Source organism: Epinephelus moara, chromosome 20 (genome assembly GCF_006386435.1).
Source record: "Epinephelus moara isolate mb chromosome 20, YSFRI_EMoa_1.0, whole genome shotgun sequence".
NCBI lineage: Eukaryota > Metazoa > Chordata > Actinopteri > Perciformes > Serranidae > Epinephelus > Epinephelus moara.
In genome coordinates this window covers 42,592,744-42,612,262 of record NC_065525.1, presented here as the reverse complement: position 1 = coordinate 42,612,262, position 19,519 = coordinate 42,592,744, and the positions used below count along the sequence as shown (strand labels likewise).

Genomic DNA, 19,519 nt, shown 5'->3' with positions numbered 1-19,519 from the left:
ACAACCGGAGGTGGAAGGGCGGGACTTCAGCGGGTGGCTCGTTCCGCCCAATGAGAGGCTGATCTATGCAGCGAACTTCCGCCCACTCAGACTACTGCTGTTGTTCACAAACTAAAGACATGAGACATCATTTTAATTTTTACTGAATATTTTAGGGTAAACTTTAAAACTAGATCACTGATTCTGTTGCAATTCTGTCTTCTTATAATAATAAAATGTTTTTTTTCTAATATGTCATATCGTCATGAATATCAGTACTGCAAAAATAAGATAATAATTTAGGGTCATATGGCCCAGCCCTCCCTAATACTCATTTTTACTGAACAGAGCTTGAACGCATCATAATGGAACTCAATGCAGCCACCGACTGCTAACAGCTAAGGTTAACTCGCTCTCCTGCCGACTTTACAGAGGTTTGTTGTTCACAGTGTGGCGTCATCAAGGAAACAACTGAGTCAATCAATTCNGGCAGACTAGGCCTAAGTCAGCCTAACTAGGGGCTGGTACAGGGCAAGCCTGAGCCAGCCCTAACTATAAGCTTTAGTCAGTGCTTCCTCTGATGTGACGACAGTGAGTTTACTGCGTCATTTTGTCCTGAAGGCGTCCCATGCAAGATCTCCGTTTGTCACAGAATTGTGTTCTATTGTCCGCGGGACAACAGGACGATGTTAGTATTGAGCCCTGCGTTTTAGCCTGCACAAAACTAATGTGACACAACAGAGAAACATTGGCCACTGCCATCAGTGAATGTTCTTATTTGCTGATAGGCTGATGGCAGTCAGTGAGGCAAATATCGGCCGACGCTGACGTACGGGCGATAAATCGGTGCATCCCGATGTTACTATGATACTAAAGAGCAAAGCCAGAGCTGGAGCCAGGGAAAGTTTGTGATTTTAACTTAATAAAATGTGTATTATTTAATAATTTATTTGTTATTAATTCCTTTTTCTCAAGTTAGTAATCAATAAAATTACCAATTGTTTCAGCACTAAAAAAACAGCCCTGTGTTCTCCTGAGTCTCTGGGAGCTGTGTCCATGTTTCAGAGCCATAACACCCTCTGAGGTTAAACCAGGAAATAGTTTTATAAACTGTGTGTGTGTGTGTGTGTGTGTGTGTGTGTTCAGGTGGCTGGCTCGCCTCTGGAATGCCGTGGTGGTCCCCCGTGTGGAAGAGGCCATCATCTTACGGGTAACAGCCAGGCACCCCACCACCACCACCTCCTCCTCCTCCTCCTCCTCCTCCTCGCCGTCGTTGTCGCAGCGACCGTCTCCTAGCAACTGTGGGCTGAGTGCCGGGCAGCAGGCTGTGGTGAAAGCCGCCCTCAGCATCCTGGTCAACAAGGCTGTTCTCCAGGGCTGCCCTCTGCCGCGGCACGGTGTGTGTGGGCGTCACAGATGATGAAGAGGCCTCATTCACGTTTCACCAGCTGCAGGAACACAGAGGAGAGATACAAAGACACTGATGTGTGTTTTGTTCCTTTTATTTCCCGCAGAGATCGACAGGTACCTGCTGGAGTTCAGGGGCGGGACCTTCCCCCTGTCAGCCATCGGCTCCTATAAAGGAAGTGGCGGTGGAGGAGGAGGGAGGAAGGGACGGGACAGCGGCAAGTTGAGACGATCCAACACCAGCCCTCGGAAGAAGGGAGGCCCCGCCTTGAGCTGGAGCTCTGGCGGATCCTTCAGAGAGGGTAAGATGGCCGCTCCGCTCTGCCAGCAGTGACACAAGCTGTGTCCCCGTCCATGACGCTCTGACCTTAATGTAAATGGTCGCGTCAAAGGGACAAAGGCTGAATCCAAACGTCCACCCTCTGGACCTGCAGACCTCAGTTATACGTAGTGTGACGTATTTACTGTCATCACGTAAAGTCTGCGAGGGCAGAGACTGCAAGCAGCTGACAGACAGCCCTGGAGACTGTTTTACTCGTTGCCGTGGAAACATTCAACTATCGCTGCTGTCATATTCATATATGTGTCATATAAGTTGATGAACAGTGCTGAACTCATCTGTTCCTGCAGTTAACAAGATATAAATCACATGTTGAACGTTTTGTTGTGGCTAAACAAATATGTATTAATACATGTCTATATAACTATATTATATTATATAATATATTGAGTGTTACTCACATTAGAAACCTTTTTGTTTTTCGGCCAATTTTTTTAGCCTATTTCAGTGCGCTGCAATAATAGAATGTATTTTCAGTCCCTCTACAGCCTGTACTTAAACATATCTCTGTATCATGATGTGGTTGAATATTATTTCTAGCCTACACACTTCAAGTAACATTTTATTAGACCTAACTATCAATAACTATTTTATATATTCACACATTTTTGTTCTTGTGGACTGGAGCAATTGTGGATTTGGAAAGCGCTTAGCACTCCCAAACTTCCCAGGACAAAGTCAGCAAGTCTGCAAGTGGTGAAGTCATTTGGATTCAGCCACTCCTCGTCAATTTGTAAAGTAAAACAACACAACACAAAGTGTATTGACAGCAAGTTTTCCTCAAAAGTGCAAAAAAAAAAAAATGGCAGTAAATTTGACAGGTCCCAAAGTCAAGAAACATAAACATACAGAGGGAAAAATCCAATAAAATATAAGAACATTTTATAAAAAAAAAAATAATAATAAAAAATCTAGATATCTAAACTATAAAGGATACACCAGTGGTGTCTCCATGCTTTGCAGCTGCATTTGAATTCCTTAAAATGGGACAGACTTTGTTGACTTGTCATGAAGTTTGGGGTCAACAGATGTGAATCTGATCTGAGGAGCTGGCTTTGTGTCAGCAGCCTCCACAAGGGGGCGTCGTTTAGTAGTCTTCACACTGTTCCTGTTCCTCTGGATGATCCACAGACCTCAGTGTGGAGAGTTTAACACCATGTTTAACCTTCGTTCATGAGTTGTTTCAAATTAAAACTGCTGATGGAAAATGTTTAGATCATCCTGAGTAACTGAGACGATGTTTGTGTGAAGACACAGAACTGTTTTTCTTGTATTAAACGAATAATGTGAGTACAACTAAAAACACTGGGTGGAGGTAGAAATCTCTCTCTCTTTGTCCTGACCTGTTTGAGTCGTGTTTATTAACCAGTTTGTTCATTTACGTTCGTGACTGCAGGTTCACTGTCAAGCACTGATGTCAGCTTCATCTCCAACGGCAGAGTCCAGAGGTTTGTGTTCTGTCTCATGATGATTATAAGTTGAGTTAGTGTTTTTGTGATGCTCCACATCCTGTATGAAGAGCTCAGGTATGACACTAACTTTAATGTCATTGTGTGTGCAGGGAGCCTGTGGGTCTGTCTGTGTTCTCTGATGACGAGACTGATTTAATCAGAGAGCTGCAGACCATGTGCTCCAGCAAGTCAGAGCCAGACATCAGCAAGGTACTGACACACACACACACACACACACACACACACACACACACACACACACACACACAGATTCAGAATAAGTGATCTCCTCACTCTTTAAGGAAAATACATGTAGATGGCTCTCTATCACCATGTGTCTCCATCATCTGACAAAATGCTGAATAAGCCACTCTGTTCTTAATTCTGTCGCCTTTCTAAACACTTTACTTTCAGTTCACATGTTTTGACTCGTTCTTGACTCTGTAATTCTTCGCTGTCATCCTTTCAAATACAGACATGAAAGTGTGTGTTGGAGTTTCACTGGCATGGTGATGATCTTTACCTTTGACCAGCTCCTGTGCTGTTTGAGATGAGGCATAGAAACATTCATCAGGACAGTTTAGCTTTTCTTGAAATTCAAAAATGTCTGAACAAGAAACTGTTTCAGTCTGACCACTCAGCAGCTTCAGGGGTCAAGGGAGTCTTTAAAACATAAGATCAAATCTGATCATTTCTCTGAAAATGTTTGTTCAGTCTGACATTCAGTCAGCGTCCCAAAGATGATCTAGATCATCTATATACTTTTTAATTATTATTATTATTATTTTTTTTTTTAAAGTCATTGCATTGTATCTGATACAAAAATGTCATGAAATGAAAGTCATAGTATAGTACGTAAAAAATTAATTAAAAAGTCATAGTATATTATGTGATAAAAATATCAAGAAAGTCATAGTGTGCCAAAAACAAATATTAAAAAATGTCACAGTGTGATAAAATGTCAAATAAAGTCGTAGAATAGTATGATAAAAAAAAAAAAATATATTAAAAAAAAAAGTCATAGTATAGTTTGTGATAGAAACAAAAATATATTGAAAAAGTCATGGCATAGTATGCAAAAAAAAAAAAACATTAAAAAGATTCATAGCACCTTATGTGATAAAAAAAAAATTCTAATAGAAGTCATTTATTAAAGTCTTTATTAAAAAGTCATAGTGTAGTGTGTGATAACAAATTTAATTTCAAAAGTTCTAGTTAGGTATGGGATAAACAATGTCCTTATGTAAAAGTCACATAGTATGTGAAAAAAATTACATTAAAAAAGTCATGGTATAGTATTGGTTTTAAAAAGAATAATTTGAAAGAGTCATAATATAGTAAGTCATAAAAATGTTTTAAAAAAAAAAGTCATACTATAGTGTGATAAAATGTCATTAAAAAAAGTTCAAAATATAGTCATAGTGTAGTATGTGCTTAAAAAAGTCAGACTTCAGTATGTGAAAACTACTTAAAAGTCACAGTATAGTGTGTCATTAAAACTTCATTTTAAGTGTCATTAACACATCATAGTGAGCCACACAGAGTCATAACAGAAGATATTTGTTTCCTGTGAAGCCCTCAGTCATGTGCTGACTCCCTAAACTGGCCTCAGTCATCAATACTCTGACACCCTGACTTTAATGCTGCTTAAATATATTTCCACCCACATTCTGCTGAAGAACACTGATCTGTTTGAGGTGTTTAAAATGATTAAGAAATAAAAAATCCCTCAATGACATACTTTACTTTGTTTCTAAATTACTGGTGTCAGAATCAGCCTTTAAAAACTAATCCCCTAATCTCAGACCTTCATCTGTGTGACCCTGACGCTGGCGACGACTCATCACCAACATCCCGCCCTGTAATTTACCTTTAAATAATGACTCACCTGTCCAACACTCACACAGCAGACCTGTTTAAATCTGTGTCATTGCTCACATCCAATCAGGGGTTTTCTTCCTGCTGCTTAACGCTCACTCCCGCTCATCGCCCGCAGATCTCTCAGGCCAAAGACGACTTGATCCTGTTCTCCAGCTCACCCAGCGAAGCGACGCCGCCCCACAAGGCCGAGCAGGAAACCGCAGTCCAGCAGCGACCGCAGACGGTGAGAGGGAGAAAAAAAGATACTTGTTTTTTTATCATAACTGTGTTTAATGTGTGTGGAGAAATGTGTGTTCCCCAGCAGCAAAGAGAAACAGGACACAGCAGATGAGACTGGAAACAAGAATATAGTGAAAGTCTATTTAGACATGCACAGATATTTAAAGGAACAGTCCACTGAAAATAAGTGCACCCTCCGTTTGGCTGCACAGCCTGATATTAGACATTTTTTATTTTTTGTTCTCTGTAGAAAAACAAACACCCTGAACTTTATGTTTTTCACTCCACTCAGCGACGTGACTGAGCCACAAACCAGTGACTCAAATTCAAAATGAACGTGTGTGATTGTTTTGTCCAGGTGTTAATCATGTGTCTGGTGTTTGTTTGCTGTGACCTCACACATAATTGAGCTGTGCAGCAGGTGTAGGCCTGACCAGCTGTACGCTGTGACATCACTGCAGGTGTAGTTGAAACATCTTTCACTCATTGTTTTGGTGTTACAGCGAACTGATGGTGTGATTTACCTCCATCGAGGAGGTCAGGTTTTTGGTTCAGTGTGAACAGAAGCTCCCGCATGTCTCCATATGTGATGTTGAGCAGTGATCCACAGTAACATAACTAGTTCTCACTCGTTATTCATCTTATCAGCTTTTCAAATTTGGCTCTTCTGGTTGATTTGAGCTGCTTTGTCTGCGAGCAGGACTCCATGCTGTGGAGTGAGATGATCCTCCAGCACCCAAAATGCTGTAAGAAATCACTTTTATAAATGTCAGTGCAGCCTCCATAATTCTCAGGAACAAGGAGCGGAGAAAACAGAAAGCTAAATATGACACCAAAGCACAGAGATGCTGATTTGCACAGGACTGATATCACACGATCAGTGTGTTTGGTGAAATCTGGCAGGTAATTTGCGGTGGAATTTTTACTTGCCAAATGATGGACATGGCAGTCGGGGATTAAGATCACAGACCTGCACAATTAATACAAAGCTGGTCAGTCACTGCAGGAAGTGTGTCCTTCATGTCAACCTGAAAAAACAGTTACACTCAGGTTAGGATGTTCCAACAGCTGCAGGTGTGAACGTCACTCCTCTGTTGCGTTCACACCTGCAGTCAGATATCTGTGGACCAGCAGGTGGTTAGAATGTCTCCAGCTCACCAACCTCTCTGTGTCTTTGCTCAGACCGTCGTCCGTCAGTCCAGCCGCAGCTCCAGCCAGGCAGCCGTCCAGAGCAGCGACCGACGCTCAGGCCCCCGCGCCAAATCGCAGCTCCCCGTCCCCAGCAGCAGGGGGCAGCAGCAGACACGAGCCTCCACTGCTGCCTCCAGCAGCAACAATAACGGCAGCAGCAGCAGCAGCAGCAGCCCCAGCCGAACCCAGACGCCCCCCAGCCGCAGCAGAACCTCCAACAGCAGCAGCAGCAGCAGAACAAAGCAGGCTCCTCCCAGCAGCAACAACAACTACTACCGCAACAGCATCAACGACAACAACCAATCACACGAGGACATCTGGATCCTCCACAGAGACCTGCATGAAAACAACAACAACAGCAAGTAGACATCCCCCCCCCCCCCCCTCCGCCCCTCTGCCCTCCGCCCCTCCGCCCCTCCGCCCCCGCCCTCCCTGATTCCGCTGTGAAAACCTCCCTCCATGATGTAAAGACTAGGTACCTGACGACCTTTGACTTTTAGTATTTGTACTTGTTATCCGTACTTGTTACACTGTACTACAGTTGTGTACTTGGGGACCATAGTTTTATTCTATCACAGTATTTGAAGTATTTGTTTGGTTTGACTTTAAGTGGGGAGAAAACAGCCGAAGGTAACGCAGCAGCAGGTTACTTTTACTGTTGCCTTATTCCAGTGTTTCAACCTGCGTATTCTGGGACAGTGTTCAGTCGATGACATGCGGTGGAAGAATTTACTGAAATAAGTTGTGACATAAAGTATTTGACAGGTGGAAACTGCCTCAAAACAGAAGTGACACAGTGTTTTTGTGTTCTTAAAGTGGAATACTGAACTGGTGCGACTGGTATAAGGCCATCGAAGAGTAACTGGAGGTTCTTACAGGTTGTTACCTTTTAGTGAAACGTGTTTTTTGGATCAAAGAAAGAAACAAGCAGGTTTTTATTTTTCTTTTTTTGTTGTTTTTGCTATTAAGTATTTTGAGATATTCAAGTGTTTTATCTTTAAATAGTTGCAAGGTTGGTTTAAATACTGTTGAAATTAATCAGGGTTTTACCAAATATATTTGTAAATAAGAATTAGTAAGTTTAAATGCTCTATAGATTGGTGTATGTGGTACAGTATGACGCTTGTACAGTGACGAAACCTTAAAGCAAAACTGCTGAAAAAAACAAACTTGTACATAGTGTTTGTAAAACGAGTTTGGTTCTGAACCCTTCACTTGTTTCAGAGTGACGGGCCGTGGCAATAAGTAATAGAACTGTATAAACACAGGATGTCCTATCAACTGTAAGCCATAATAAATATTTTAAATGCCCATCATTTTTCCCTGAGTCATGTTTCACCCCAGCTGAGCCCGACCGTGTAATTCATACTTCTTTGTTTTGTTGCTTTCCATTACCACTGTGTTCTTTGTATGTTTTTACTTTCAAGGACAAGGTTTCTGTTCAGCGGACATTGTTTATATATATAAATATATCTATACATATGTACAGGAGAGATTTTAGTCAACCTATGATTTGGATCTGTACGATAGCTGTTTGAAGTTTAAAGAATTGTCTTTCAAGCACAAACATTAAAATGGCACTGTTAAAAATCCCCATCGGACTTTTTTGATTCTTTTTATTCTTGATTTTTTTTTCATACTTAAGAAAAGGAAGGACCTCACAGGGCATCAGAAGGACTTTAGCACCCAGTTAAAGTTAATGAATCAAATACATCTGTGCTGCTGACTTTTTTGGTTTTAAATTTATTGCGATCAGAGTTTTCCTTCACCTGGCTTTTTTCTGTTAAATTAAGTTTAAACTAGAGACGCACAATATAAATCGGGCTGATAAATTATTGGCCGATAATGGGACATTTTCCTAATCATGCATTAATTTTTTCATTTTCCGTAACCGCTTATCCTGTTGGGGGGATAAGGGGTGGCTGGAGCCTATCCCAGCTGACACTGGGTGAGAGGCAGGGTTCACCCTGGACAGGTCACCAGACTATCACAGGGCTGACACATAGAGACAGACAACCATTCACACTCACATTCACACCTACGGACAATTTAGAGTCACCAATTAACCTGCATGTCTTTGGACTGTGGGAGGAAGCTGGAGTACCTGGAGGAAACCCACACTGACACTGGGTTCGAACCCTCTTGCTGTCAGGCGACAATGCTAACCACTGCACCACCGTGCCGCATTTTTCCCATAATTAAAATTAAAGCCGATAAATAACGCCAATTATACGAAACCAGACTGCTTCTACTAACTTAACATGGGCAGCAGCTACACACCTGACACAGTGGGCGGCGGCACATGTACCTTTAAACTTGGTTTGCGAGCTGCTTATTAACACAGAGAAGAAGAAGAAGGACTGCAGCACGCTGTCTAGAGGGCCGAACATGTCGCAGTGTGGACGTCTTTCACAGTTTCACAGTTCCAGAAGAAAACAACAGAACTGCACTGAGGGTCTGATCTTTGACCGCCCCACACAAGTTAGACATTGGAGGTGTCAAACATACGGCCCGGGGGCTCAGGCCGGCCCGCAAAAGGGTCCAATCCAGCTCACTGGATGACTTTGCACACCTGATATTAACATATCTGTGAAGGCTGAGAGGTGTCAGGTTTGAGGTATAAACAGTGAGTCGATGCCTCAGAAGCTTTTCACCTGACCAGAATACAGCTCTCTGAAATAATGAGTATGTACGGTGGTTAGATTTAAAGATATTAAATATTAGGGGTGAATCAATCCATTGATCTGGATAAATATACATCGATTTAATGATCAATGATCCAAAGTCAGCGATGCAGAGTGAAAACATCAATCCATATCATCATCTTTAGCATAGGCTTTTATTTTGAAAGTCTGTCACTGTCAAACAGCAGCAGGCAGATGGGAAGTGTGGAAATATTCTGCATTTTGGAGAAAATAAGGATCAACAGACGGAGCACATGGCGTATGTAAACAATGACATTACAAGATAAAACACGACGTACCTGCCTGGAGGAGCGTCTCACTCTGCTAATTTCTTGCTACAGCGACATCAGAGTAAAGTAATGGAAATTATTGAAGTGGCGCTGGATTATTTACACGATATTATTATAAGTGTATTCCTATTATTCCTAATAAATTCTAATCAGTTCATTGTTGAGTCAAAGTAGATGTTTGTGCCAAATTTGAAGAAAGTCCCTAAAGGTGTTCTTGAGATATCACATTCACAACGATAAGACAGATGAGGTCAAACTGACCTTGACTTTTGACCACCAAAATCTTATCAGTTCATAACGGACTCCAAGTGGACATTTGTGCCAAATTAGAAGAAAAAAAAAAGTCCCTGAAGGTGTTCTTGAGGTATTGCGTTCACGAGAATGAAATGAATGCAAAATCACAGACAACATGACCATTGACCACCAAAATCTATTCAGTTCATTATTGAGTCCAAATGGACGTTTGTGCCAAAATAGAAAAAAAAAATCCCTTAAGGTGTTCTTGAGATATCGAGTTCATGAGAATGCAACGGATGGGGTCACAGTGACCTTGAAAATTGACCACTAAAATCTAGTCAGTTCATCCTTGACTTAAAGTGAACATTTGTACCAAATGAGAAAAAAGTCCCTGAAGGTGTTCTTGAGGTATTGCGTTCATGAGAATGAGACGGATGCAAAGTCAAAATGACCTTGACACTGACCACCAAAATCTTATTAGTTCATCTATGACTCCACGTGGACGTTTGTGCCAAAAGAGAGAAAAAAAATCCCTCAACGTGTTCTTGAGATGTGGCATTTTCAAGAATGACACGGATGCATGATCAAGTGACCTTGACCTTTTACCACCAAATTCAAATCTGTTCATTCCTGACTCCAAGTGGAATTTTGTGCCAAGATAGAAAGAAAAAAAAATCCTCAAGGTGATCTTGAAATATCGGATTCATGAGAATGCAACAGATAGGGCCACAGTGACCTTGAACATTGATCACTAAAATCTAATCTCTCGACTTTAAGTAGACATTTGTGCCAAAACAGAAAAAAACAATTCTCTGAAGGTGTTCTTGAGATATTGAATTTAGAAGATGAGACGGATGCATGGTCAAAGTGACCTTGACCACAGACCACCAAAATCTTACCAGTTCATAACTGACTCCAAGTGGACGTTTGTGCCAAATTAGAAGCACAAAAAGATTTGTGCTAAATCTAAATCTAAAGAACAATCCTTGAGGTGTTCTTGAGATATGGGGTTCACAAGACAGGGACGGAAAGATGGATGGAGAACCCAAAAACATGAAAAAAAAAACATTTTTTACATCCCCTTCGTGAAGATATCAGAAATCCAAAGATGAATTTTTCTTTTTATGCTGGTCATATATAAGTGTGTGTATTGTATCATTCTGAGTTTGAATAAAAAGGTGAAGTATGTTGATTTTTGTAAACCAACAACAAACTCTGACAGTTAATATGTAGTATATTCTGAACCCTTGCTATTTGATTATTGATATTGAGATTATTGATTAAACCACAAACAAAAATAGAAACTGTATTTTCCATCAACACAAATGACACAACCACAATAACGTTCTTAAAATCTTTAGTTTTACTGGAAATATAGTTGATTGAACAAATACATTTATACATTTTTTGGACATGTGCGTCCCTTCCTATGAGTAAGAAACAGCTCGGTTCTTAATTTATTCTGTAAAAAAACATCTGTCGTCACAGTTCACATGTCGAGGCATTTCTCCATGGTACCTTAATTATCAGCATCACTGCTTTACAAAACTATCATACAGTAAGAAAGGAGCAACACTCTTCCCTCAACCGAAGAAAATAAAGTGATGTCAGAAGAGTCACAACAGTTTCCAGTTTCCAAGGGAAGAACAGATATAACTTGGAAAATGATAAAAAAGAAATGCTAAATGTTCGCATTGCGTTTGTACAGCAGCGGCTCTGAAAAAATATATTTCACTTTATTTCAAATAGAAAATGGATTTTTTTTAATTACTGTCTTCTCTCTATAATTTATCAAGTAACAAAGGCTGGAAAATTAAAGTGAAAAGCGTAACTTGTTAAAAAAGGTCACAACTCTACGTCTACACTTTGTTTTACGGAGGAATTGAAAAAAAAAGTTGCACAGCGTTTAATTATCAGACTGTTTCCTCGCTGTGAGCGCTGATGAGTACCTCAGGGTGTCTCTAAAGTGCATACAGATAGAAAAGTAAGAGTTTCTGAGTCACAACTCGTTAGTGTTAGCCAGCGGCGTCACTTTTCCTGTAGGTGTGTGTGTGTGTGTGTGTGTGTGTCTGACTGACTAACCAAAGATACAAATGCAAACACTCAGATGATATTTCAACACATGGAGCCACTGTAGAAGTCTCACTCTCGGCTGCAGTTTGTCTAAATTCCGTTTTACAAAGCTCTGATCACTTTTTATCCTGAAGGATTTACAGATTATTTTTCAAGCTGAACACGACGCATCATGTGCACGTTTTTCTACTTTTGTTATAAAAACCAAATGAGTTAAAAAACAATCGACTCTCTTTCTCCAAAATCACATGCTGCACCTTTAAATACAGTTATAGTTAATGTCAACACCTGTGCTGTGTCAATCACTAGTTTGGAAACCAAAATAATAGTTCACAGTAAGTTTCCTTGTCAGAATAAAGTGTTGGGGAAGCTTTTGTCCTAAGAAACCTTAAAAATCAGTCTTTGTCTTCTTTATGCAGCACTTTGCATCGAATACTTTGATGTGCTGTTAAACACCACAGGAAACAGTGATGTCACCGCTAAAATAAGACAACAAATTACTCTCTCTGTTGAGGCCACATATAAATAAAACTGACACAGTATAAACAGAATCAAATGTTTTCTAAAAATCTGATTTTTGCAGTCGAGCCCTTGGCTGTTTGAGCAAGGCCTCAGACCACGAGATTTTTTATGTGCAACATTATTAACTCCTGTCAGCTTCCTGAAGCTGGTTGATTAGATGCATGTGACAGTTACTGCGCTTCCTGACTGTTCCCTCGCTGTGATCACAGTTACTCTTTTCAATCGTACAGGAGAGAGAGCTGATCATAAGAGATACATACAGTGAGTCAGATTTCTACAGTGGCGGCCATTTTGTGTTCTGTCTGAGTTAAAATAATCTAAGGAGACTGAAGGCTCCAGTGAAAACCAGCTGGTTGCTCACTAACGTTTTCTTCTTTGTGTTTTTCTCAGAAAGTAAAAGTCCCTTCATCCAAACCAGTGCAGCTTTTATTTTTTTAAATCATGCTACAAAAATCTAATGCACTTCACGCTTTATCAAAGCAACAGCTTTTGGGCGTCAGAAGAGAAACTTTGAGGATTATCTGAACTGAAGGAACTCTCACACTGTTTGACTGAAACCTGCAAAGGCACTTCAAATGTTTCAACGACAAAGTGTCCAGTTAGTTAGTCACACTGAAGCATAGATTTTAGGACGTGTTAATATGTGCACATTACGTCTAACCACGTCGCTCTGGTCCCTGCTACATGGAAGGATCTTATTTTTCATGCTTGTTAAAGTACAGTCTCCCATTTCGATGTCTCCCTGCAGCAAATACAGACACTGCCTTATTATTATTGTTCTAATTTAGAGACAGATTTACAGCAAAAGCTTCAATTTGGGAACTTTTTCATGCTTCTGTCGCCTGATCCTTTCATTTCAATTCACCTGCATACGAATGTTTTTATGAATATCTTCTAAACTTGCAGTCATGTTGTTCGTGTTGGCCAACATGTGGTGTAACTGTTAAGTTTTGCACACTGTAATATGAAGTTACATTCTGTACTGCACACGCCTGATTCAAACTCATGCAACATTCAGCTCTAAGGTGCTTTCACACCTGTGGTTCAGTTCATTTGGTCGCACCGGAGGGAGAAAATGATCCATTGCTGCGTTTTAGTTTTGGTTCGGTTCATGTTCACACCGACTTTTTACAAACGAATGAAGAGGAGTGAACATAAAGTTCTACCGACTGATGTTCATGCAGCAGAACTTTAATGCTTCCAAAGTGTTTATATTTCTGTTTTTCGGTTTCACAAAGAGCTCACAGAGAAATAACTGACTGTAAGCATTATTAGGAGGCTGTTATTAGACTGCAAATCAATCGCATGTTCTGAATACTGACGAACAGAGACAGGATGAAAAGACGAAATGATTCGGGGCTTCATACTGTGGGATCACTGTCACGCTCTTTTACATGGACAGACAAAGTAAACTGAGTCGGATACAATGATGGCAGTTTGAACAGCTTTTTAATCAGGGAAAATACCCTGTTACCATGGTTACATGTATGCATTAGCAGAAATAGTTTATGGGATATACGTGGCCTTTACCAGGATCAGCAAATGGCTGCTAAAATGCCACATCTGCTATCTGCACACAAACCGCACCAGAGTCCGTTTGGAAGCGGACTGAGACCCACTTTTTTGAGCAGTGTTGGTTCAGTTGTTCGGTCTACACCAGGGTTCAACTGACAGCTTTCAGACTTGCCCACATGAACCACACGAACAAATGGACCTGAGTTCGTTTTTATCAAACCAAACAGGTCAGGTGTGAAAGCACTCTAAGATCAACGCACAGGGCTGTTAGATAGATCAATAGATCTAATTCTGCTAAAGCGGGGAGGGCTCTGGGTCGCTGCCACTATGCACGCCGCCATCTTGTGTTTCAGCTGTTAGCATTCAAACAATTACAGACACATAACTTTTTATTATATGGGTGCAAAATGTCCTCCAACACTTACTATATTAGCTCCACACATCAGCCTCATCATGTGACAGTAAACAGCTGTGTGTGGCTTGATGCTCTTTGCTATGTTGTTACTGGACGTGTGTCGTCTGTGCTTGTGTCTCTACATGCTAATTTGCATGTGTGCAATATTCTGTATGTGCACAAGGGTTAAATTATTATACTGGTCAAAACTGGATGTTTTATTAAAAATCAAACTAGTCAGTTTTGTTTCATGTAAATATGATGGAACTTTTTTTGCGCATTTAATTTTTGATTTTAGTCCATTATGACTCAGTGTAATCTGAGTTCTCCTGATGAATAAAATGTTTCAGTGTCCCGTAGTTATTGAGATGCTTGTTCACTGGTAGTTTGAGGGAATAATGTCTGTTTACTGTTTATCTCTTAGACCCACGATCACCAGTATCAAAACACTGGATCAAACTCTTGTGTGTTCTGAGTTAGGAGTGTGTGTGTCCGTGTGTGCGCGCGTGTGAGTGCCTGGCGGGTTAGAGGCGAGTGTCATGGATGTCATCCTCAGCTTCCTCCGGCAGAGACGAGATCTTGGCGGCCTGCGGCGGTGCCCTCTTGCTGGAGTTGAGGCGGTGAAGCGTGGGGAAGAGGCGGAGCCTGTCGGCGGGGCTCATGGCCTGTTTCAGGTGACTCCTCTCATTCAGCAGCTTCTGGATGGAGTCGTAGCTCTTCATGGAGCTGCCCTCAATCATCTGCACAGACGGGAGGCAGGAGACGTGGGTTATGTCTGGGTTTCTAAACCTCCGTTTTCTTGATAAAATATGACTGGTGGAGAACTCATTTTGTTTAAAAAAAAAAAAAAGATTTTCCAGGCTTCATATAACAACTTCATAAATAAACATTAAACACACTGCGTCCTGATCCAAGTGCCTTACATATTATACACTAGAAGACTTCAAAAAAGACTAAATTCTGACAACTAAAGACAATGTGATTTTTAAGTCACACACTATAAGGCTTTGCAAAGACTGGAGATCTTGCAGGGTCACTATTTACAGACTACAGCTAGATTCATTTTGAGATTATTTCCCACCCTGCTCCTGGTGGAAAATATTACACCAAACTCCCTTTAAGAAATATGACATTTAAACAATTCTTTACTTGTCTGCAAAAACACCTAACTCTAGAAACACAAGAATAAAGGTGTCATATGTCGACAGTATGCTTGTCAGTTCTGCATCAGTATAATCCATGAAAATAAACTGTATTGATACAAACTTAACATTTGGGATTTTGTCGCCTTGACTCCCAACCAGCCTGTTGGTTAGCTATGTTATCTTAGTGGGAGGAGACAGTGGGAATGAGACGAGAGCTGTTTCAAAAATTAAGATATCTCACTAAAATAAGAGCTGGTTGTTGGATCAGACACAAATTAAACACAGACTCTTGTTCACTCCACAACTCCACCAGCTTCTCCTCCTTTTCCAGAACTGAGACTTGTTCACGTTCTTGAACCTCCCCAGACTCCCCTCCATGTTTACTGTCTACCCGATTAACTGCTTCCTGTTTGGTGCTGGACGGAGCGCAGCTATTGGTTGTTGACAATGTTCACATCATTAAACTTCACTATTTGCATGAGCCAGAACTAAAAACTTACGGTAACGCAAAACGTGTTTGATTTTATCTGAACGTCAAGATGAGATTAAGCTCGGACTCCTTTTTCTGACCTCCTTACACCAAACCATCGAGGTCATGGGAATGTGCACCGACTGAGGTAAAACTCTCGTGATTTTATGACGACATTAAAAATTTGTCTGCAACAGTGAAATTGCTTAAAAAGTAGTTTGTTGTACAGTTGGCTGCCTCAGGAAAATGAAACAGCAGAGCTTTCTGTTGAATGTTAAACGTCTTTCAGGAAAGAAAGACAGCTGGAAATTCAAAGTCTGGCTTTTTTTTTTGACAGTTAAGAGTGATGGGAAAAACATGCAAACACAGAGGGGTAAACTAGTGGTTCTGTCTGTCTGTCTGTCTGTCTGTCTGTCTGTCTGTCTATCTATCATACAAACAATGTTCTTAATGCAGGTGACTGCTCCTCACTCTGTAGAGACATTGAGTTCACCTCCCTCATGTTTCCGTCACGCCAGCTGCTTGTTCCAACACAAACCTCCATCACTAACATGCCAACAAAACACACCTTTGCAGACCCGCACACCCACATCCCACTAAAGGTAATGGAATTTAATATCTTATCACTTCATAACAGGCCGAGGGATAGTTTGGATCTTTTTTCCAAACTGGGGTCATGTCGGCCGACATCTTCTAAAGGTAATAAATACACTGACTGTGGATAAGAACCACATATAACCCCACTTCAAAAGATCTGAACTATCCCTTTAAATTAAGTTTCGTAAGCTTCTATAAACACCTGAGCATTAAATGTTGATGAAACTGTCTCAGCACAAACTGTTCGACTTTGACAGAGACCTAAATATAACAAAAAAACACCTTACCAGGAATGACTGACACTCAAGCAGCGGCTCCACTCTGTGTTCTGATAGGATGACGGTGCAGCCAGAGAACGCCTGCTTCAGCGTCTTCCTCAGGACCTGTAACGTTCTGCTCACACACAAACACAAACACACACACCCTCATCATCATCATCATCTTTAAAGGCTGCTAACACACATTAGCTTAGCGTTTTGTTCCCACTGAGGCCGACATGAAAGAACAGGCGGCGCTGGCCTCAGGTTAAACTTGATTGCTCATTATAGGCTTCATTTACCATTATAACCCCCCACACACACATATGGTTACACACACACACACACACACAGTCACATACAGTAGGTCAGGATTTCTGTAAGCACTCTAGATTGTCACCATATGCAGTGACAGGAACACCACACATGTTGGATTTGGGTGACTTCCGCTCCCATTAACACACACACACACACACACACACACACACACACACACACACACACACACACACACACACACACACACACAGATTAGAGTGTTGGGGTGTAATACTGACATGGGATCGAGGTAGGCGGAGGGTTCGTCTAGCAGCAGGATGCGGGCCTTGCTGAGGATGGAGCGGGCGAGACACAGCAGCTGTTTGTGTCCGTTGCACAACACGTTGCCTCCGTCCTCCAGCTGAAAGTCCAGCTTCTCTGGAAACTGCTCGATCACTGACTTCAAACCCACCTGACGACACACGCGACCCATTTTTCATTTAACCAAGCATTCAACCAAAATGACTACATGCGATTATCCTGATAACTAAAACACAGAATTAGACAGAGTTATAAGCTCAGCAGGGGAAAAGAGAAATCAGAGCCTCACCTCCTCAGCGACCCTCCACAGCTCTTCGTCACTGTAACGTCCATGAGGGTCCAGGTTCATCCGGAAGGTGCCGGTCAGAATAAAGACTCTCTGTTCAAAACAAAAAACAAAGCAAAATGGTCAGCATTCAAAATGTTATACTAAACTGCAGGAGCATTGGGTAGTGGTGCTGTAAAAAAAAAAAACCACCTGAATTTTACAACTTTCAGTTTTACTACAAAGAACTCTTTACATGACACTAAACTGTTTCACACGTAACTCTCTAAAGGTGAATTCTGCACGATTGCCAGTTTTGAGTTGATTTGCTCAACAGTATCTGAATTCCAACCAGCAGCCTTTGAATGCCACGTGTCTCGTTGAAAAGCAGTAGACGTACCTGCGGCACCACCCCGAAGGCCTTCCTCCATGTCTGCAGGGACACGGAGCTCCAGGAGATGCCGTCGATGGAGATTTCTCCATCAGTGGAGGCGAGACGCAGCAGAGCGGAGAGCAGGGTGCTCTTCCCTGAACCGGTTCGACCCAGCAGACCCACCTACACACACACATACACACACACACACACACACATAGAGAACAGAAACATTTAATCTGATAAATATTTAAACTCATTTCTCACTTTTCGGTTCATTAAAAGGTTTAATGAAGTCATTTAGCATTCTCAGTTAGACAGATTCATGCACACAAGGACACCAGATACAAACCTCACTATGGTGCATACGTAGTTCTGTATCTTGTGTCCTTGTACAAAGCGTACCTATAGAACACTGTATACAGTACATGCACACACACTGTGTACAGTATGCTGTACATATGGATATGAGTGGAGTAATGACTAATGACACTGTGAAATGAATCGCTGCCTTGAGGTGTCTCCGGGTCTAAAAGCTCTCCGTCCTTTCTTCTGCAGCCTCGCGGCAACAATTAGCCCATTTATCAGAAGGCCATAGAGCAGCTAATGGGACGAGGCTAAAGTGCTGACACTTACTGAGCTCAGCTGTCCTCCAGGATTCATTATAAGGAGCTCAAACTGACTATAATTACTGCCAGGAGCAGAGAGAGACACAGAGAGCGGTCAAATATTACTTTTTTTTCTCTATTTTCCACTGAAAGCTATTTGGTCAACGCTGACTTCCTCCTCCGCCCTAATTAAATACCATAAGGTATTCAGATAGGAGGGATGAATTACAGATATGAGTGTGTTCATGAGAGAAAGAAGAAGACGAAGAACTTAAGCATTTGTCACCGATGTTATTGCTGCTGTTTGTGCTGTCCTCGGTTATTTTATTTATTTTATTTCGATCACTTTATAATCTTTTTTTATAATTTGGACAGTTCCCTCAGGGTCATGTACATTTGTCTGTATTTGTTTGTACAGTGCTTTGGCCCCAGAGAGGATCAACATTACTGGCATGTACGTATATCTGTGGGTGGGTTGCTGTGTTGGGATTTGGTATATTGTGGTTGAGTGTCACCTTCTTGTTGTGTAGTGGAAGTTCTGATAGAACATAGGGGGACCATGACATCGTGTCATCCTTGACAATAGCTTGTGTTTTTTATTTTGTTTTTTACTGCTATATTTGAATTTTTCTCAAATAAACTAATCTTAAGATATTTCAGTCAGGACCACTTTAGCCAAAGAAAATTTCACTTCCATTTGCAGAATAAATTTGGCAGTACTGCTTTGATCTGTGGCCTCTCTGCCCTTCCATGTGCCTACGTGGAAAGCCTTAAGCCTATAAAATATTAGAAAATGATCACTTAGTGTTTCCTTGAGCCCAAGATCACGTCCTCAAATGTCTTGTTTTTCCACAACCCAAATATATTCAATTTACTGTCATAGAGGAGGAAAGAAACCAGAAAATATTCACATGTAAGAGCTGGATTTAGAGAATATTGAGGTGTTTTTTTTTAATTGCTCCAACTGATTAATCCATTATCAAATAAGTTGGCAATTAAGTTAATAGTTGATAACTCATTAATTCATCGTTGCAGCTCTATTA

General features: G+C 41.1%; 2 protein-coding genes across 2 annotated transcripts in view; one reads left to right on the top strand and one right to left on the bottom strand.

Annotated features, from left to right (window-relative positions):
* The window catches only part of cttnbp2 (cortactin binding protein 2), a 154,585-nt gene extending 146,807 nt beyond the window's left edge, over positions 1-7,778 (top strand). The window contains exons 18-23 of the mRNA XM_050072839.1: positions 1,126-1,376; positions 1,494-1,688; positions 3,123-3,174; positions 3,288-3,387; positions 5,174-5,281; positions 6,460-7,778. Coding sequence (XP_049928796.1) covers positions 1,126-1,376; positions 1,494-1,688; positions 3,123-3,174; positions 3,288-3,387; positions 5,174-5,281; positions 6,460-6,834 — 1,081 coding nt within the window. The 3' untranslated portion in view covers positions 6,835-7,778. The remainder of the gene's footprint in view (positions 1-1,125; positions 1,377-1,493; positions 1,689-3,122; positions 3,175-3,287; positions 3,388-5,173; positions 5,282-6,459) is intronic.
* A 3,257-nt stretch (positions 7,779-11,035) lies between these two features.
* cftr (CF transmembrane conductance regulator) overlaps positions 11,036-19,519 on the bottom strand; it is a 63,041-nt gene continuing 54,557 nt past the window's right edge. Inside the window, exons 23-27 of the mRNA XM_050072840.1 lie at positions 17,896-18,051; positions 17,520-17,609; positions 17,209-17,381; positions 16,682-16,787; positions 11,036-14,923 (exon numbers count right to left, since the gene is read on the bottom strand). Coding sequence (XP_049928797.1) covers positions 14,708-14,923; positions 16,682-16,787; positions 17,209-17,381; positions 17,520-17,609; positions 17,896-18,051 — 741 coding nt within the window. The 3' untranslated portion in view covers positions 11,036-14,707. The remainder of the gene's footprint in view (positions 14,924-16,681; positions 16,788-17,208; positions 17,382-17,519; positions 17,610-17,895; positions 18,052-19,519) is intronic.